Source organism: Cydia amplana, chromosome 16, assembly GCF_948474715.1.
Source record: "Cydia amplana chromosome 16, ilCydAmpl1.1, whole genome shotgun sequence".
In the NCBI taxonomy this organism is placed as follows: Eukaryota; Metazoa; Arthropoda; class Insecta; order Lepidoptera; family Tortricidae; genus Cydia; species Cydia amplana.
Window position 1 is genome coordinate 13,384,430 of NC_086084.1, and position 22,299 is coordinate 13,406,728.

Consider the following 22,299-nt stretch of genomic DNA (forward strand, 5'->3'; position numbering starts at 1 on the left):
AGTAAGTAAAAATGTAATAGGTATATCTAGGTAGGTGAAAAGTGGAAAGAAGGAGCCAGGTTTTGAAATACCTGTTTGCATTATTTTGGTAGTTTTGGGGCAAATTTTGTAAAATGTTTGGTGGTGTCGGAATACTAATGTAGTGTTCTCATAAAAAAATAAAAGCTAGGACGAAATTCGTTCCCAAATTACCAAAGTAACGCAAATTACTCTTTCAAAACCTCGTTCATGCCACTCTTCCCCTAAACTATGTAATTTCATTCCCAAATCTCAGCTATCTTCTACTAGTAAATTACCGCGCTTCTTCACCAACAGCCTGAGATAAGTGGGAGACCTATAGTATAGTAGGTACCTACTATTTGTAGCCCTATTCCGACTGTCGATGCTCTGATTGAATCAGCTTTAATAACGTACAATTGCGTTATCGTACCCGTTGTGCAACGCCGGAAGGAGCATATTGGGTCGGATTATATTCAGATATCACTGTCCCATGCCGCTGGGCAGTATTTTTGCGACAACCAAAAGATAAAATTCATATTCGGTGCTCAAAATTGCTAAAAAACTTACGGACGAAGTTACGAATGGAACACTTTAGTTACGAGTAAAGAACCAAGACTTTGATGTTGTATTCTAACAATTTAAATCGGATATAATCATACAGAAATTTTTCAACAGCTATCTCCAGGGTAAAAGCGAATGCTTGGGAATTTCGTGTGTTTGATGTTGATGTGTTTTGTGTAGTGACATGTGAGTGAAATGTGAAATGTGCAATGTCTAGTAAACGTAAAGACATTGAGCCCTGTTGTCGAAGACTTTCGATCTTCGCTTGCACTTGTGCTGTTCTCTCGCTTTTCGTACATACGTATAATGTAGGAAAATCTGATTTTGATAGGGATAGTCTTGTGAGTGTCCTAGAAGATGGGTTGGAAAAGAAGATTGAAGCGTATTTGGAGGGCGTACACCGCATGAAGAGGGATGCCATGCTGGTAAGAGTATGTATTATATATTTGTTTCTAAAAGGTAAATAGAAACATTTATGTATTTTAATCGGTTGTACAGTGTACACCACAACCACACTGCCTCTAACATAATAATGTTGGAGGCAATGTTAGAAAGAAAGAAACTGATGATGATAATAAAGTAGACGTTTTAAGATTTTTCTAGAAACAAATTCTAATTAGAATTGCAGTGCGATATTTATAATCATTAAAAGTCATAAATGGTCGCAGAGAATGTATGCTAACAAAATCATAATTTTTCAAACAAAACTTTTAAATACTGAAAATTTCAGTCTCGAGTGTGACACGAACAAGCGGTTTGGGACACCGCTCTATCTACTGAACCATCGAGACATATTGCGAGGGAGGCAACTAGCGACATCTACCATAAAATTGTCATAACCTGCAGAAAAAAACTTATCCCAAATTGAAGTCGACAGTGCCTTTTAATATGTTCTAGAAACCATCGCAAAGCCAAGAAGATAACACAGTGGCGCCCCACGTGGAGTTCTTCAACCCCAAGATGCGAGGGGAGTTGGAAGAAAAAGATGCGGAGCAGATGAGGAGAACGGGAGCCAAGGGTCCAGCACCAGGAGGGGACACGTGGGTGTGGCTCACCAGCTACTCCCGGGTGCCAGTATGTTTTAAAATATCTATTGAGAATGATTCCTAGACATTTTTTTAAAGGCTGTACTTAGCTGTACTGCATTCCAGCAAAAACTTTAGAAGTGCAGTTGCCGTTCGATAGTACTCAATTCAATATAATAAAATATTTAATACAGGACATCGATAAAGACAAACGACCGGATTGTCGCTAAAGGCCGATCCACCTTACAGAAAACCGCATGAAAAATTGACCCTAATTTAAGACTCTAGACTACAGTACAGTGCAGTTAGGCAAATTCATATAATTTGAGAGTATTTACCATTTCCCTTGCCTAATATGTTACCCCTCTCTTCTGCAGTCTTCTGTAACTGTATAAAATAATTTTAAAAGAGACCTCTTTTAAAAACAAAATTTTTCACGTCACCAGTACAAAGTCGTCCAAGGTTTCTGCAAAGCGACACAAGACTACTGCCCTCCTGGAGTCCAGGGCCCCAAAGGCCCCATGGGTCTGCCGGGGCCTAAAGGGGAGAGGGGCGATCCGGGAGCCCCGGGTACAGCGGGGCACGCGGGAAGCAGAGGTCCAGTGGGACCACCGGGGCCTAAAGGCAAGTATAGTATTGAGACAACATTTTTATAACCGTGTTTGTGATGAATTCAAAGCATGAATAAGCGTAAGTAAACACTTTATTAAGTACGGGTAGGATATAATAGGTAGGTACTTTTATTTTAACAATTGAATGAAATTCATTCCAAAATATGCAGCTTCAGTTAGCGGCAAACTTAAGGAAAATCTATCATATCAATGAAAAGTCACAGCGAAAAGCTCTGGGTTTTACCTAAATTACGATGTTGCTGCCACGTCCTTAACTAAAGTGTCATTCAATAGAAATTGCTAACAATGTAAACAAAAGTTACGAGTAAATTGGCATTCAGTGTAAATTTTAGTATGGCGGTTTGTTTACATAGTTAGCAAGTTCTATTGAATGACACTTTACGCGTATTAGGAACCATAAAGAAATATATATACCTACACAAGAATTTACATAAAGTAGAAAATAATCTAATGCTCTATGTACAATAAACTAGAACTCTATTTATAATATCTTTGGTTTTCAGGGGAAAGAGGAATGCCAGGCAGCCCAGGTTTAGATGGTCGGGACGGAGTGCCAGGTGAACCGGGGCTCGATGGTATGTCGGGGAGAAACGGCGCTGATGGAGCGCCGGGGAGGGATGGCAGGGACGGCATACCGGGCAAGGATGGGAGTCCAGGGAAAAACGGGAAGGACGGGAAAGACGGTAAGTATACATTTATACATTAAAGCACTGTAAAGGACTTAAGAATGTTATATGTATAGGGGTCGTGACGTATACCCCATTTTGTTAGTTATTTTATTGACAAATAATAAATAATAGCCATACAAGAAAGATGAGGACAGGAGACACAGGAAACATGAGTCGGCTAAAGTCGCATACCTTTTACTCGTAACTTCACTTAAATGAGAGAAAGGATTTGCAACTTTAGGTGAAGATACCTCAAGTTGTAAATCTTTTAACTCCGTTGGAAGGATTAATGGTAATAAGGAATCAAATTTTGCTAAAGGGAGGAGAGATTTTAATTAAAGAGAGGTCCCAAATGTCTATTAAATGATTGCCTCAAATTACAGGCAAACCTGGCGCTATCGGTCCCCAAGGTCTCCGCGGCTTCAAGGGCGACCGCGGGCCCATTGGGCCCAAGGGTCAGCGCGGGGACAACGGCCGCGACGGCGCCCCGGGGAGGCCGGGCATCTCCATGTACAAGCAGGGGGACCAGAACCCGGAGAAGGAGTTGTTGATACCGCCTACTTTTGCCCGTAGGTGAATTGCATAATGACAATGCTGAATCATTTATTTTTTATCTTGGCCACAGATCATTCTCGGCGTTTATCCAGTGAACAGCGGTAGTATAGATGGATGGTAGTATGGTTGTTCTTAGTCTACTTACTTTGTCCTTGCCAAAGAGGTCTTCTTCTTTATAATCAACTGTGTAAATTTTACTGTGTTAAGTGTGTTAACACTTTAATAAGTAGCTAATAATTAAGGATGATCAAAAACAATGAGCATCAAAAATCTAGGTAATATCAATATTCAGAATGACAACAAAAGAAAGTCGAACTAACAAGTCTAGAAGTTTTAGCAGTGGCGTAGCTAGGCGTGGGCGAATGGGGCCCTCGCCCCCGGCCTTGCACTGGGGACCTCGCAAATCCAACCTTTATATTTCGTTGGGAATACACTTTGAAAAGGGTTTCGGAGATGTGGTTTCGCCTATGGCTGAGTTTTAGCAGGCATGGCTCACTCCGCGATTTCATCGCGTCGCTACAAGTACCTATAAGTAGATGCGGCCCACACCAATTTTGGTGTCTAGCCATAGTAGTTGCCGCGCACCGCTACGGAACGGACGCCTGCTCGCACTTCCGCCTCCTGGCGGTCATATCTGTCGTAATAGACGCGTTTTGTTAGGGAGTGAATCTTATGTACTTAGTAATTATTTATTTTATTCTGCGGTTTTATAAGTTTTCTCTTGTTCAACAGAGGGCCATACACGTGTAATCGTTCGGGAAGGTGAAACCCTCCGCATCAGCTGCAACCCGTCCGGCAAGCCAGAGCCTGGCGTCGAGTGGCGTAAAGCTGATGGATCTGCTATTATACAGGTCACAATACTTAAGACGTGTAGCGATACAAAAAATAGTACCTAGTCGTATAACCTGTAGAAGAATTGGAGTTGGGAGTGGAGACCAGCAGCACAGGTAGACGAATATATGTGAGACGGCATAGGGACAAGTGGGGCTGTCTGGCTGACCGCTGGCTTAAGGATGACTCACGTTAGACCGGGCCGTGTCCGGGCCGGAGCTTCCGGAGCATAATTTTCTATGGAAAGCATCACGTAATCATGGTCATCTGTCATAGAAAAGTATTAGGTTCCCGTATTGGCTTACTGACTAACTTTTGATTGCAACATAGCTATTCCTAATACGTGGAAATCACAGCACTGCCAGCATTTATTACTAGTTATTTTACAATGCATATCTCTGCAGGGTTCTTGGCGCGACGCGTCCGTGAGCGGCCCGCAGTTGAGCATACCGCACGTGTCCCGGTGGCACACGGGTCGCTACGTCTGCCTCGCCAACAACGGCTTACTACCATCTGCTAACCAGACTACTGACGTGGAAGTCTATTGTAAGTCTGTCAGTCAGGGACCCTGTGGGAGCCCGTAGTTGAATATCCTACGTGCCCCGCTAATGAGCCTTGCAAAAATGGGCTGCTGCCAAAGTTTACCGTCGTGGAAGCCTATTGAGAGTACTTATACTCAAATGTGCAGTCTGTCTGGCAAAGACCCTAGAGTGGCCTAGAGTGAAGGGGTAGTAAGTCTGAGGAAGAGGTTCTCCGCCGGTATATTATGATGATTTATGATTTCGAAGAGCGAATAATATCACTTGAATGATGCTTTAACAGTATTAAGTTAATAGGATGATAAGGTAAACATGATAATTTTGGTACAATCCTGTTATTTTTATTTCCAGTCAGTCCTTTCATCCGTGTCCATAACAACATTGCCTACGTGTTCAATAAAACGGCAAAGATTCAGTGTGAGGTGAGTAGTGCACATAAGAATAGTTTTCCAGAAATGTACAGAACAGTCAGTACAAATATACTAGTTTTAATTTCAATATTTATCCTAAATAAAACATTTTGCTGAAGAATATCTGCTTAGCTCGGGTAAAGCTCTTAATCAATTAGGCTACAGTCCAGATTCCAATCATCCGTAGTTCCGTTGCGTCCGCTGCACCGTTCCTAGCAACGAGGAAAATTGATTTCCTGTACGGATATGATGGTCGTTCTTGTCTACGTGACAGCGTGATAAAACGGTGTCCGTCACTTTCTTTCCCACGGTGTTAAACAGTGACAGTTATTTTATCACGTGGATAAAGATGGATAAAGCTATCCATAATAGGCTGGCTGGAGTCAACAGTAAAGGGCCCTCGAGGAAGAGAAATTACCAGTGAAATTTTTATATCGTTGGTTCCTAATTTCGTTCGTATTTAGCATCTTTAATTTAGTTAGGGGAGTTATTTCGCTGCACTTCTACATCTTTCTATTAAGAAGCGAAGAGTTGTTGCAAAAACTCAAAAACAGATAATGTTAAAAATATTTTTTATTAAAAGTTAACCACACACTAAAGGGTAGAAGTGAAAGTGACTATGTATAATTTTCTGGTGTAATTAATGTTTATATTACCTACATTATTCTAAAATAACTGGGAGACCGAGCTTTGCTCGGTAAACATATAAAAACTCAAAAATTAGCGTTTTCCCAGAAATAAGACCTAGCTAGATCGATTTTTTGCCTCCGAAAACCCCCATATACCAAATTTCATCGAAATCGTTACTATCGTTAGAGCCGTTTCCGAGATCGCCGAAATATATGTACATATATACATATAAATAAATAAATATATAAATAAATAATTATATAAATAAATAAATATGCAAGAATTGCTCGTTTAAAGGTATTAGATACACTGAAACAAAAAAAACCATGCCGATTGGCACCTTTTTAACACTAATCTGACTCTGACAGACAAAAAAAGCATTAGTTCATCATCATCAGGGCCCCTATTCGACATGTGCAACTGTCAGATTTCGCGTCATTTGAAATTCAACTGCTGAAGTTCATTTGAAGTTCATCAAGTGCTGAAGTTCATTTGGTACAAACAATAATTTAACAAAAAACAACTTTGTTTTATTATTACTTTAAGGTTTATAATGGTTTGGTTTGGTTGTCACCTAACTGTGGATTGCTAATGTCAAATTTTGACAAGTAATGATTCCAAAGGTAGACTTGGTTCTCTATGACCTTCGGCACCATCTTGGAGTTTTTGACGTGCGAAAGGGTAATTTATAGCAAAGAGTAAAACTTTTTTTTTTCAGTACGTAAGTTTACATGAATTAATGACATCTTGTGAGCGATAGACCAACGAATGCGCTGTAGGCGATGCGGCGGCGAGTAGTGGAACTTACGTGACAATTTCCATCAATCAAAAAGGGACTACATTGCTGATGGTCGATAAAGGCTATTAATAATTGAATTTTAACAGCAAGAATGCCTTATTGACAAGCGATCTTTTTGTTGAACCCACACCTACACGTCAAATAATGCTTGCTCCACACATTCTCCTATAAACGCTCAAAATTGTAAAAAAATGAAACAATTTACTCATCACCTCTCTCAACTCAAGCTGCCTATTTCTAAACCACGTTAATAAACCACAAGTTGTACCTTAAGAGCCTCCTGTTGGAGCTGAGATTTAAATATTTTAGGTAAATATACCCGTCTCGCTAACGGAAGCGGCACCTAAAACTAATGCGATAAGGACAAGGTGAAAAATCCTGCGTAAAAATCTCAAATATCGAGGTCGAGTACGAAACCTCCTGTTTCCTGTTTACTTTTAACTGTTTCCTCCTCCAAAACTTAACCAATCGTAACCAAATTTGGAAATCTAAATGATTATGAAATTATCTGTGTCGGACCGTTTTGCTTTTTTGGCTAATTGATATCAGTTTTGAATACCACGCCTCTCATTGCGGCATAGTCAATTAGGCCATTTTGGCCATTTTTGAAGGGCTCTAGCGCCTTAAAAAACAAAAATATCAAAAAAAGCAAAACGGTCCGACACCGTTATTGACAATATTAATCTGTGTTAAAAAAATCATTGCTCTAGCTTCAAAACCCACGGAGGAAACAGTCGAGTACGTTTGTCCGTATTTTATTACTAAGTGGAACATGAATAGCTTGTATTACTTTTTTGGCATAAAAGTAATCTAAATTAGTCAAAATATTTTGACTAAATATTGCGCTACTGCTACCTACTATATAGGTACCTACTACCTTAGTAACTTGGTAACTTTGTCAGTCACCAACTATTTTGATGCTACCTACAAAGAGCATCAAAATAGTTGGTGACTGACAGGTCAGGCTTCGGTCTTGGTAAGTAATATAGTCAAATACAGTAGGTCATAAGACCTAACATTACTACCAAGACCTAAAAGTACCTATTGTTTAATATGTATCTACTCAGAGATGATTTTTAATTAAAGGAGATTAAATACATATATGTTATTCAACTACAAATAAAAAAATTAGATCTATTTCAGTTTACACATTTTTTTTCGTTTAATTTTAATAAAACATTAAAGTTTTTAAGCATTCAACTTTATTTAATTTTCTTCACTTTATTATTTTCTGATATTTAAGTAGGTATGGTGTTTCAGGTTGGTAACAGGAAATAAGAAAACCACACCTCTCCAAAAACTCTGCTGGTGATTGACATCTGTAAGTTTAAATATGAAACATGATAAAAACACTTAAATTAAAAACTTAATGTCTGGGAGACCGAGTTTTGCTCGGGAAACATATAATAACCCAAAAATGCGCGTTTTCCCAGAGATAAAACCTAGCTAGATCGATTTTGCGCCCCCGTAAACCTCCATATAGCAAATTTCATCTAAATCCGTTTAGAGCCGTTCCCGAGATCCCCGAAATATATATACATATAAATAATTAAATAAATTTACAAGAATTGCTCGTTTAAAGGTATTAAAAACTTATAAATAAATTATTAGCCCTAAATCCTGGTAGTGAGTGTAGTGACCTACCAAGTGCGGTAGGGTGCCCTTCTGCAGGCTGCCCGCTTGCCCCGCTGGATAAGAATGCTGATCCGCATCATCAAAAGCATACAGATATAAAGCGCTTTGACAGCTCCTCATAGAGGCAACGCGCGCTAGGCCGCACGCCATAAATCTAAGCTAAAGTCTTAAATTCGAGATCATGAACATGAAATATTGTTCGCTATAATATTAAAATCATAGGTATTAGACCTATGATTTTACTATTATAGCGAAAAGTTAGCAGGAGACGGCCGTGCCGTGGTCGTGATAGGTACAGCATGCGTGGACCAGACAAGCAAACCCTGAATTATGTCCCTACCTATTTGACTATACCTTTGTTCACCATTATGTTCACCTATGTATATTTACTCTTCTTTCCAAGATAATCATCTTTTTCAAGATGTAACCCGTATAATCGGGCTGTATAATTGCCTCAATTTTTTTTACACAAAGTTGTATGTAATCTTAATTCGATAATTAATGATGTTTTACATATTTATCATATACTATTTTGCAAATTTTTCTTGGATATTTGTACGTTGTTTATTTCGATTGACGATTACTATGACAGCGTTTTTTTTTTCTTTTTTGGCATTTACTACAGTAGCCAGTGTCATGTCGATATAAAAACACTTTAAAAATGGAAAGGTTGAGTCCTCAATACAGTGACATTATAACTCAAACAAGAACCATCCAAAGGGGGGTGGGGGGAAATTTCGTTATCTGCCTCTCTATCACTCTTGCATATACGAGCGAAATTTAATGGTGGCAGATAACGAAATTGGTATCGCGGCAGGCCCTCTTTAAACAAACCGCCTTGATTCATCAATGTTATATTTATTAGGAACAAACGTTGACTGCCGACTGTTCTATATATTATACTACTCTTTGCTGCCCACTTCTAGCGCTGGCGGTACACCGCGAAAATCAGTAAAATGCTGCAAATGGTGTTAAAGGTCTGAAAATCGGTACGATTGATCTTTAGGACATTTGAAACAATTTGACCCGAAGCGCCAACAAATAAAAAAAACGAGAGGAGTTATGACGTCATGTTTTTTTGTATGAAATAAAAAAAAATGTTTAGAAACCTATCGTGTATGGTATTAAACGAAAGGGCTTTCTGAGCCAATGCTAAAAATATATCACATAGTTACATTTCAGTCATTTTGTTTAAATTATAATAAAAATAGTTTTCAAAACATACCAAGTTTGGGCTTCTCCAGATACAATACCATAATTTTTTTTTTGTAAAATATACCTCAAATTATCCCTAATATCCTCATATCTAACCCTAATAAAGCAATTTTGAAATTATTTACATTTAGGTTTTTTTTTTTAATTTTTCAATTTTACAAAGTGTAATAATAGCCCTGCCGAATTACTCAATACGAGTAATAATGTCATTCGGGTAAAATAAGAGTATTGAAACTTGCTTTTTCTACTCCCGTACTTTTATTTGTCATTTAAAGGGTCGTGCACACACCTTTAAACCCCTAACTTATAGTTATCAACACAAGTCTTTAGTCTATTCCCCAAAAAAAATATTTGTGCATACACGCAGTATCTTTTTGGCACTTTTACGATACTTCGTGTAATCACCACTTAAAAAATATTGTATGGAATACATTGTTTCCAATCTAATTTTAATTGTCATTTCTGACAGATGAGTAAACCATATACATGTTTTGGTTAATGGTACGATTATTTTCATCTTTATAGGGCTGTATCTCCTAAACCGTGCGTCGTAGCACAAAAATAATCAAATTTTCGTTCCCCTTTGAAACTCCTAAGTAATATTTAGAAAACACAAAAAACAAAAAAATAAAGATTTTTTTTTTATAGGGTTGTATCTTCTAAACCGTGCGTCGTAGCGCAAAAATATTAAAATGTTCCTTCCTCTGTAAGAAACCCTAATTAATATTTAAAAAAAACACAAAAAAGAGATTAAAAAACACAAAAAAAAAACTTTATAATGCTGTATCTCCTAAACCGTGCGTCGTAGCGCAAAAATAATCAAATTTTCGTTCCCCTTTAAGAAACCCCTAAGTAAGATTTAAAAAACACAAAAAAAGAAAAAAAAAGAAAAAAAAGAAAAAGAGGAAGAAAAATATTTATAGGGCTGTATCTCCTAAACCGTGCGTCGTAGCGCAAAAATAATAAAATTTTCGTTCCCCTTAAGAATCCCACGCACTGAACAACCTATCACATTAGGACATGAAACAATCATCATCATCCATTTTTATTATTATTTCATTGCATTTCAAAGTAAGTGCTTGGTCGTAGAAAAAGTATTGTATGCAACGTTGTTTAACTGAGTCAAAAAATACTAGTGGCGTCTTTATTAACAATTTTCGGTTGTTGTTTGTTGTTTTGTTACTCACGCCACTCGCCTTTTTTGACCTCTCTTAAACAACAGTTGCATAAAATACTATTACATGTTCCTTTGGTAATATCTAAGCTTTAAGTAAGAAAAAGTTCTGATGAGTGGGGGGCGGAGAACTCGGGAAAGGGGGGACGTTAAAGGTGAGTTTTTTCGGTTAATTCTTTCTTAATTATTACATAGACAATTTTTACTACGACTTATAGATTCCGAGATATAAGCGACTTTCTGAAAAAAACCGTTATATATTAATTTTATGCTTTCTTTTTAAATATTTAATTGAGAGATTCATAGATCACACTATGTAAAATTGAAAAATAAAAATAAAACCTAAATGTATATAATTTCAAAATTGCTTTATTAGGGTTAGATATGAGGATATTAGGTATAAGATTAGAGGTATATTTTACAAAAAAAAATTTGCCGTATTGTATCTGGAGAAACCCAAACTTAATTGGTATGTTTTGAAAATTATTTATATTATAATAAAAAAAAAATACTGAAATGTAATGATGTGATATATGTTTGGAATCGGCTCAGAAAGCCCTTTCGTTTAATACCAAACACGATAGGTTTTTAAACAATATTTTTTTTATTCCTTACAAAAAAAGATGACGTCATAACTCCTCTCGTTTTCTTTTTATTTGTTGGTGCTTCGGGTCAAATTGTTTCAAATGTTCTACAGATCAATCGTACCGATTTTCATACCTTTAACATCATTTGCAGCATTTTACTGAATTTCTCGGTGTACCGCCAGCGCTATATAGGTATACTTGGTCAACCAGATCTTGACAGTAGACAAAGGCGGCAATTTTGAAAAATGTAGGCGCGAAGGGATATCGTCCCATGGAAGATTTGAATTTCGTGCCTTTTTTTACTGACAAGATTTGGTTGACCAGCTATATACATATTATACTACTCTTTGCCTACGCCTTTGTTTTAAACTTTTTTTTAACAAGTTTTCACAGACAATTAAAAATTTGACATAGACACATCAAGGCGGTTTGTTTACAAAGGGGCCTATCGGGAAGTGCGAAAATCGAAACTCAGCTATTTGCCTCTTTATCGCTCGAATATGCAAGAGTGATAGAGAGGTTAGATAACAAAATTTCTAATTTCTGACTGTATTTTTCTTTAAATATTTTCAAATATAATTAAGTTGCGTTGTTTTATCACAAAGTTAAAAAGACTTAAAAGACCACTGTCTGTATCATCACCATCAGATCAGCTCGATGGTAACCATAAAAATATTGTATTGTCACCCATATTACATATTATGTACTTATGTAAATTTTCAGCTTCATTGAACACCCGAGAAGTGGGTCAAATCTAGACACGCGGTAGCGTGTCCAGCCAAGTTCAAAGAAAAAGGAACTGGCGACGCAGCAACCGTGTGTAATATTACACGAACCATTTCGAGCTACTTTTGACCCCTTCACAACTTGAAACCTACTTAACCTACACACATGAAATTTGGCACATGTATTCAAGTCCCTTAGCTTGTTCAAAATACACTATTTCATAAACATAGCTCAAACAGTTATTGATAAATTAACCTTTAAAAACCGGCATTTTTGTGACTGACTGACATATAGATCAAAAACCTAACCCACTTCCAGGTGACCTAGAAACTTGAAATTTGGCATCAAGGTAGACTATTAGGTGTATATAGAAGGAAAAATGTGAAAATTGGAAATGATTGATATTTTGATGGAAAAAATAATAATTAATACTTATAGACCAAAAACCTAACCCACTTCTAGATCACTTAGAAACTTGATATTTGGCATCAAAGTCGACTATTAGGTGCATATAGAAGGAAAAATGTGAAAACTGGAAATTATTGATATTTCGATGGAAAAAAAATAATTAATACTTATAGACCAAAAACCTAACCCACTTCTAGATGACTTAGAAACTTGATATTTGGCATCAAGGTAGACTATTAGGTGCATATAGAGGGAAAAATCTGAAAACTGGAAATTATTGATATATCGATGGAAAAAAAAATACTTATAGACCAAAAACCTAGCCCACTTCTAGATTACTTAGAAACTTGATATTTGGAATGAAAGTAGACTATAAGGCGTATACAAAAGAAAAAATGTGAAACTGAAACTTTTTGACAATTAACCGCGCGTTAGCGAGGGTCTCCTTTTCAGCTTAGGCAAACTGCTTTCATGATGAATACTATAGTAATTTCTGTACAAAAAGTAATGATATCCCAACAAAAACATAAATGTGAAATGAGAGCCAAGTTCAATATTGAGAATATGTGTCGTTGTTAACTCGCCGACAAAAGAATTGAGATCTATATGGGTGCCAAGTTCTGTGCTGTGTAGAAAATCCTGAGATTATAAAGGATTTGTCTTGGCTAGTTTTTACGTATAGGCATATAGGTAATATATATTTTTCTGTTAGTTTTTCAAAAACTTGGTTTGTTGTTAAAAACTAGCCAAGACAAATCCTTTATATTTTCAGGATTTTCTACACAGCACAGAACTTGGCACCCATATAGATCTCAATTCTTTTGTCGGCGAGTCAACAACGACACGTATTCTCAATATTGAACTTGGCTCTCATTTCACATTTATGTTTTTGTTGGGATTTAATTTGCATGATTTGATTGGAACCACATTGGAACAGACAGACAACCAACGGGACAGATGAAACTAAGTAAAAGCTTGAAAAAATGTGGCTTTTTCAATTTCTATTGCAACTTCAGATGAAAACGGGGTTTCTATTGTTTCCCAGATAGTTTTAAGCCATAATGTATTGTTTGCTCGAATTTTCGTTAGTCATAATTCATTTGGTTCAGAAACGCGTCACTTTTCAGGATTGCCATAAAACAAATCTAACCTAACCTAACCTATCTATAGGATAACCTAACTAAAATCTTGAAATGTTAACGGTTTCAGTTTTATGAGTTATGATAATATGACAAACAATACATTATGACTTAAAACTTTCGTCCAGGAACATAAAGTTGAATTCCTAAAATGTTGAAATCCTGAAATGTTGAATTTGACTTGAACTTAACTAGGGAGCCCCGCTTCGCGTGGCTCCTATTTCTAGGCGATTTGCCCTTCGGGCATCTGAAGCTACCTAACGAATCTAACCTACCTACCTATTGATTTAGTCTGATATCAGTGATATCCGTGAAAATATTATTCAACATTTTGAGAATCCAACATTTCGATAATTCAACATTATGAGAATTCAACTTTCTGTTCCTGGAGGAAAACTTTATGGGAAACAACGGGACCCCATGAAAACGTCCTTATTGAAGCATAAGGACCCTTAATTTATGGAAAGCCACATATAACAACCAATTCGAGGCTACTAGGTGGCAAAATACGACTCAATACGAGTAGGTAGGTCAAATACACGAGAGTAAGGATTTATATTTGGCCAAATATTCTTGTGACAAAGTTATTCTTCCTCGCGTTATCTCGATTTTGCCACGGATCATGAGAACCTATTGTTCGCTTGACAATTAATCTCAAGGATTGGCGTAGGCACTAGTTTTTCCGAAAGCAACTGCCATCTGACCTTCCAACCCAGAGGGTAAACTAGGCCTTATTGGGATCTGTTAGGCTGTTAAAGTTTAAAGTTACCTACTCGTAAGTCTCGTAACACAACATATAAGTTTCACATAACAAAATTACTTACATATATATATATATATGTATATATATATATATATTATGTACCTAAACATATTACTTTTCTAAAAAAAGGACTGAAATCTAGTGCTGCGAAGAAACGGTATTTTTGTTCGGCTTTTTTGTTGCTATTTTGGCATATGGATACATGGTAGAAGAAGTAAGTATGGAATCCTCCTCCGTTTTGCGTGGTCCGACGCACCTGGCCGGGTTTTCGCGATTTTCCGTCAATGTCTGTCAATACCTTATTTCTTACGAACACCTAAAATAATAAGTTTAAAATTAATCTCAATGTCTCCAGTTTGCTGTTCATTCAAACTGACAAAATCCAAATTTTTGAGGCAATATACAACCGCTGTCTTATATAAGCCATTAAAATTCATCATGAATAACCCCACGTTGCGTTGTTATAAATTTAATTAAAAAAATAATTATTGTATTTAATTTATAACAACTAATTAGGCATAGCGTCCAATTTAGAATATGACACAGGCACTAGTTCTTACGAATTTTACCTTAATTTATTAATCAAAGGACCTGAGGTAAAAGTGAGAAGAGGTTAATAAGCAGATGCACCAGCTAGTCGCCGACGCTCCGCTTCCCCCGGGATTAGCCCTTAAGCCTGCACCTAACAGACTGGCTCATAGGGGGCTATGAGCTTGCTGTTGCGTCAATTTTCATTTTTAGAAAAAAAAACTAGTCTACTAACTACTAACAACACAATAAATGCTTATTTTGCCGCATTCTTCACTATCTCTCCCTATTTCACTGCCATCTAACCCAGAGGACAAAAATATAGCTTATTGTGGCTACTGGCTACTCCGTCTTCCTCATGACTCATGATATTTTACTTCACCATAAAGTAATTGGTGTAATATCAAATGATATTTTTCACACAAGTTACAAGATGTTCATTGCTAAGAGCCGGGGTTAGGACCCACGACGATTGGTTTAAAATTTAAACTTTATATATAATTTGTTACCTAGTAATTATACTAAATCTGTTTTCTTTTTGACATTTAGTGGTATATGTATTGCTGTATGTTTATTGTCAAGTTTTTTTTATTTCTGGACAATTGTCATATATTCGTTTTCATGATAGATCTACACCAACGCAACTGCATGTCATGTTCTTGCGGTTTATTTTTATAACGCCAAGATCGAAATTTGACTGTTAACTCCATCTTGCGTCGAGTAGGGGAATCAAAAAACTATAGAAAATAGAAATGCAGTTTACTCTATGCCATAGAATCCCCTTTTAAATGTCATAAATCCAAACATGGCGGCCATACCAATAGACAACCAAGTCTAGCGATGAAATGATTTGTTTACATGAGATTCACTGACAGGTGACACACTTTACCTATTCGACAACCCATGATTGTTCAGATTCAAATGAACTTCAACATGCGACGTCAAAAGTGGCATGTCGAATAAGGCCCCAGCGCTCTTTCCCAGGTCCAAGCCTGGCCTGAACCCGTCCTTGCCTGGGAGACAGACACAGGCACCATCGAAGGCGCCCGCTACCGCACCGAAGTGGTCCCCACACGTGAACCCTGGCGATGGATCATGAAACTCGAGATACATGGAGTCAAGGAGTACGACCTGAAGCAGTACAGTTGCGTGGCCAAGAACGAAGTGAAGAATCAGACTGCTGATGGAATTAGAGGCAATATACAGCTGCTGTGTGAGTGTTCTTTTTCTCATTCCTCCGCTGTTGGCAAAGTGAGGCCGCGGTTATTGCAGTGATTACAAGGGTCGTCTTCTTCTTCTCTTCCCACAAACTCACAATGGTTAACGTTAAACCGCTTTTAGACAACCTAATGCTTTTTCTCAGGCCTTATCTCCCTCGCTGCTGTACTCCCTAAGTGCCGTAACTGCTTTCACATCGCCCTTTCCGGAAAATAGCGTACTCTACAGCGGGTTTTAGACAGACATATTAAATATATTAGAAACGGGTCACTCACGTATTTTAAGTCAAAAAACGCTCTTAAAATACGTGAGTGACCCGTTTCTAATATATTTAATATGTCTTTGTCTCACGGAAGTTTTGTTTTAGACAGACATTTTAACTTCATCCCCTCCCCGTTGTCTACGAAGTTTGGTACAGGCCGATTTTACCAGTAACCGAATAAGCAATATCACTGTCGACAATGAGCAATCTCCCTGTTCCAGACCCGAACCGCAACATGACGATGCCGCCACAGGAGCACCCCTTGGAGTTCGGGGACCCCCCGCCCCCGCCCACGTCCCTGGACGACCTCTGCCCCGTCAACCAGGGCCACGACTGTCCCACGTGTCCGAGATGTGATCGCAGCAAGATCTTCATCTCGCCTCTTAATTCTACTATGACGAATAGGCCTAGGAGGAATACGAGTAAGCCATTACAAGTCTTAGTGTAAGGCCTGAGTGGACGCTCGAGTTCGGCGTGCAGTGGGGCGGGGCGTGCGGCGTGCATGTTAAACAAATGCAAGCGTATAGGAGCGGCCTTAGTGCACGCTGCTCACATCACTTGTGAGCCTGACGCCACGCTGCACGCCCCCCCGAACGCTCCGCTTCGAGCGTCCACTCAGGCCTTACATTTAAGTACCTACACACATAGCTTAGTTGTAGTAGTAGCTAGTAATCATTTTATTGTTCACATAAAATTATGTACGCATACGCAGATTTGAGATCTCAGACAGGGAAGGATTTACCCGCCAATTTTAAAACAGAATCAGAATACTCCTGGAGAGCTATTTATTAATGTCTATATTTTTGGAAGCTACGTAGGAAAGCAGCGTTTTAATCCACTAAACATTCTCTACCCAAGAAATCCCATAACATTTCTAGTTCATTTACAGTGTAAACATTTTTACGTCAATTAGGTTCAGGTTTAGGTATTAGAGGTTAGAGATTACTTAGGAGTAGGTACCTATTAAGTACTCTCCTATTTACTTACCTCTTATTTGCAGATTGCCAACTCTATGCCATTGGGAAACCAGTCTACCACCGATTTAAAGACGAAATGTTTGGAGCCTGGCTTCGAGACTCAAATTCATCAGAAGCTCAGGTAGGAACTTGCCCCTAGCTATAACCGGACTTTTAAATTGTAAACAGGCGTATAAGTAAGACAAACTTTTCCATTGTGAATTTTCATTAATTGGTACCCTAGCTGGCAGGGTCGCCATGTACGGATGGATGTTTTAAAAAATAAAATAGAATATTGATTACATGTGTTTATTAATCAAACACAACTTACAAACTAACTCGATTACATGATTGATACATAGCTTGTATAATAAGTGCATAAGTAAGTATCTCTACACATACACCATAACTCAATGCCAGTCCATGTAGGTATTTAACATTTATTATTATTTTATTTCTCTTCTAACTTTCGTCCTTTTCCAGAAGGAGAAGCTATGGACGACGCAAGAGAACGACGTAGAACGTTTGAGAGAATACTGGAGTAAGGCGAGATTCAAGAACGACCAAGTTGACCTGCCACATAAACTTCAGAGACCTTTCTTCGTAAGATATTTATTTAAACTTCACTATACAACATTAGGAAATGAAGCGAGATCGTTGAATATTGTTTACCTGTTTTTAAATATTTCGGAATCCCATAACGATTTCTCTGCCACTCTCTTTGTCTCTTGTCTGATAAAATGTGATGCTGAGATGCATTAAAAATAACACACCTACTCGTTTTGACTCTAACTTTTGATTAATTGCCCATATCCACATTATAATGATTTAATCGTCTGGTTAGATTATGTTAGCATACTTTTGTCTTTGGCAGACACGTTATCCTAATATTTGTGTGCATATTTCTTCACGATATTTTGTAACCTTATTAAAACTTGTGTTCCCAGGGAAACGGTCACATCGTGTACAGCGGATCCTTCTTCTACCAAGCCAACGACTCTGGCAAGCCAGGTGACATCATGCGCTACGATCTGACGCAGAGCCGCATCAAGTTCGTGCAGCTGCCGCAGCGTGGTGGCCGTCTGTATACCTCGCAGCACAACCAGGTCAGTCAGATTGTTTTCATTGTAAGAGTCATCATAATCTACAGCTGCCACATCGTGGTGGCCGTCTTTATACATCATAACCAGGTCAGAGTCATTATCATTGTGAAGGCCATCATCAACATCATTGCCATTGCCATATTGGTGAGTTGGTGCAGCGACCGCATCGTGGTGGCCTTCTTTATACCTTGCAACATAACCAGATCAGAGTCATTCATTGTGAGAGTAATCTGTCGTTGTGAGAGTAATCTGTTATTAATGTTATTATGTCTATGTATGTTTCATTGTTATCATTATTGCCAATAATGCCAATATCATTGTCACCAAGATGAACATCATTATCGTCTTCATAATTATTGTTGTCAACACAAACCAACATTGTAAGTATAGATTTTCGGATACATAGCAGAATGTCCAAGTCGCAAAATGTGCAGGCTACGTAAAATGAGCAAATCGCAAAATGTGCAAATCTCATAATGAGAAGATCGCAAAATGTGCAAATCTCATAATGAGAAGATCGCAAAATGTACAGATCTCATAATGAGCAGATCGCAAAATGTGCAGATCTCATAATGAGCAGATCGCAAAATGTGCAGATCTCATAATGAGCAGATCGCAAAATGTGCAAGCAGATCGCATAATGAGCAAGTCGCAAAATGTGTAGATTTTGAAATAGAGCTCAGATTCTACAGGTCCAAAAAGCGTAATCGTTGCCAATAAGGCTTCTGTTGATTACCGAATGTTAAAATATTTTGAAACAAACCTGCTATCTTTTTTATTATTTTGATACCTTATCGTGACCTTGTTTTATGAGCAAATAATTTATGAGGCAGTGCTTTGAAATATGCTCGTTGGACTTTGTACCATGCAGTTTAACTAGGGACGACACACAAAGCAAACGACATTACTATATGCACCTTTCGCGACCTGCACTTTTTACGATTTGCACATTTGGCGACCTGCGCTTTTTATGATTTGCACATTATGCGGCCTGCACTTTTTACGATTTGCACATTTCGCGACCTGCACTTTGTACGATTTGCACATTTTGCGACCTGCTCGTTTTACGATCTGCACGTTTTACTACCTGCACCTTCTGCGATTTGCACTAGTGCTCATTTTGCGACTTGCACATTTTGCTATGTATCCCTTAATTCCCTTGTAACGACACAGTTTTCAGGGACCCTTGTTGTTCTTTTAACTGGTGTTTTGCTTTAACTGATGTATTTTGTTACAGGTTGATTTCAGTGCAGATGATAATGGACTCTGGGCAATTTACTCTTTAGAAGGTTCTAACAATACTGCCGTTGCTAAGGTGAGAGTACTATACCTTCTCTTTTCTGTATTTTGCGACGTCATAACGTTTTATTTTGTTCGTGGGTTCTAAAAACTTAAGCGATTGAAATATTATGTAATAAGTATAATAAGTACTTACGTGTACATACATACGTAGGTACACATTTATCGTATAGTATATGCACTATTATCGATATTTTTTTATGTTTCCAGTTAAGTTTTGATCCCAGCAAGGACGATTTGAACATAGATTATATCTGGAACATCTCTTTGAATCATAAACAAGTAAGTTAATTAAGCTATATTTTCAATTAGCATCTACCAGACCGGGCGCGTAGCCAACGTTCCAATCGTTAACGCCCCGTAGCGTATCGTAATCATCTCTCTGTATCACTCTTCCCCACTAGTATCACAGTGACAGTTGCGTTTCGTTCACTAATGGAGCTTTAACGATTGCACGTTGGCTAGGCGCCCAGATTTACGAACTCCCCAGTCAGTAGGTATAGCATGACTAATTTTAAATTATTTTGAATTGTTGGTCAGCTTGTGTCGTTAGAACCAGTCATCATCAGTGAAACGTAAGATTTCCAAATTCCAGTCCAAAGGAGCAAAGTTTGTTTTTGTTCTGAGTCCTATATAATTTTGAGTCGTATCGAGGGACTCAAAAGCACGAGACTTAAATAGCTTTGATCCCCAATCAGTATTTACTACTACTACTTACTTGGCTGGCGCGATGACCCAAAATGAGTCTTGGACTCCAACACACGAGCACGCCACTTTGCTCGGTCCAGAGCGGTATCACGCCAGCTTTCGCCGATGCCGAGCTCACGGAGATCTGCCTCCACTCTAACGTAATTTAGGATGACCAACAGGACAATCAATCAATCAGTATATATGCAATGTTTTCGTTTTTTGGTTCGAACCCGGTTGGTATGTACGAAATATCATTTGATATTTACCAGTCGCTTTTAGGTGAAGGAAAACATCGTGAGGAAACCGGACTACTTCCAATACGGGCCCAGTTTACCCTCTGGGTTGGAAGGTCAGATGGCAGTCGCTTTCGTAAAAACTAGTGCCCACGCCAATTACCGGGATTAGTTGCCAAGCGGACCCCAAGCTCCCATGAGCCGTGGCAAAAATGCCGGGACAACGCGAGGAAGATGATGAGTATCTATGTAATGTTTTTAGGTAGGCGAAATGTTCATAGTGTGCGGCGTGCTGTATGCCCTCGACTCTGCCACGGAACGCGAGAGCAAAGTCAGTGTAGCCATAGACCTCTACCAAAACAAGCAGTTAGAAGTGTCTCTGCCGTTCACCAACCCATTCCGGAAGACCACACAACTGGGATATGATCATACACACAAGGTAAATCTTCCCTTCTAGAGTCTGTGCGGAAAGAGAAAAGTCGTGGAAGCTTTTACTCACTCGTAACTTGCATTGTATGTACCTATGTATGTTTGTACGGGTCAAATCAAGTTAAATTTGACCCACTTCCCGGTTTCCTGAAAATTTGCATACGTGTGTAAGTCGGGTGACAATGCAATATTATGGTATAGTTTGTAGCTTTCTAATAGACCCCGAAGGCTAATCCTATTGTCTATTGTTCAGTAAAACCGCACGTGCTACTTACCTGCAAAAAAGGGTCCTAATTATTCTATTTGGCACCTGAGCGCGGGCTAGTCCAACGCTCAAAAAACCAGTGTAGGTGCGCTCTCCGATAACGCATCTCGATGACACATTTTAGACTGGTTCTGTAGCGTTCGACTCGCCGGCACTCAGTAACCGAAGTACCGATTTTTTATGCAGGTGGTTGTGGCACGTGGCACGAGCGGTTTTTCTTAACAATAGACAATAGGATTAGCCTTCGGGGTCTATTAGAAAGCTACAAACTATACCGTCGAGCTGATCTGATGATAGGAGGTGGCCATTAGGACTCTGTAATTAAACAACGCAACCTAATTGTGTTTGGGGTTTTTAGAATGGTCTCGATGAGTATTAGAACTGTCGGTGGATAGAAAAGTACAGTCAGCGCTAAAAGCTTGTACCAAAAATGTAATTTTTGCCAAAAACTTTATTTTCCATTGTTACAGGAACTGTATTCTTGGGACCGCGGCAACCAGCTCACGTACCCAGTCAGAGAAAGAGATATAGGACAGTGAAGACTTTAGGAGAATATAAACTTTCAGACAGTTTTGTTTCTGTATTATGGTTTTATACTTTGACATATAAGAATACTGATTGTAATATAAATAATGTTTATTTTATTTAATAATCTCCTCATGCAATTCATTTACAAATAATAGGGAAAGTAGATACACCTCAAACTGATCATCAACATTTGTTCAGCATCTTTTAAAAATAACTTATGTTTTGATTTTTATTACACTTTAAAGTTTATTCTAAGACTCAAACTCAATGTAAGTATAAGTATTGCAAATTTTGTTTAAAACGTAACAAGTAACGTCAAACACACTGATGTCAGCGTACATTAAGGGCAATATTTATTTTGTATGCTGAAAAAGAGGAAGTCTAAAGGATTCATATTTTTTTAAAGTTGTATCAAATGTTGGTCAGTTTGAGGAGTTAGGGCCACCCCACATTTGGCGTCTTTCGGGCGTCGGCGTCTGGTCAGCGCTATG

General features: G+C 38.2%; 1 protein-coding gene across 1 annotated transcript; it reads left to right on the forward strand.

The window, feature by feature from the left end:
- Window positions 1–701: 701 nt before the first annotated feature.
- On the forward strand, window positions 702–21,887 carry LOC134655116 (uncharacterized). Its single transcript, XM_063510577.1, has 17 exons — window positions 702–986; window positions 1,459–1,635; window positions 2,033–2,210; window positions 2,722–2,901; window positions 3,270–3,455; window positions 4,174–4,292; window positions 4,677–4,818; window positions 5,163–5,233; window positions 15,810–16,038; window positions 16,527–16,727; window positions 17,306–17,403; window positions 17,745–17,864; window positions 18,209–18,367; window positions 19,602–19,679; window positions 19,874–19,945; window positions 20,849–21,025; window positions 21,751–21,887. The coding sequence occupies exons 1-17, from the start codon at window positions 771–773 to the stop codon at window positions 21,817–21,819; spliced, it is 2,472 nt and encodes an 823-aa protein (XP_063366647.1). The 5' UTR covers window positions 702–770; the 3' UTR covers window positions 21,820–21,887.
- Window positions 21,888–22,299: the final 412 nt, after the last annotated feature.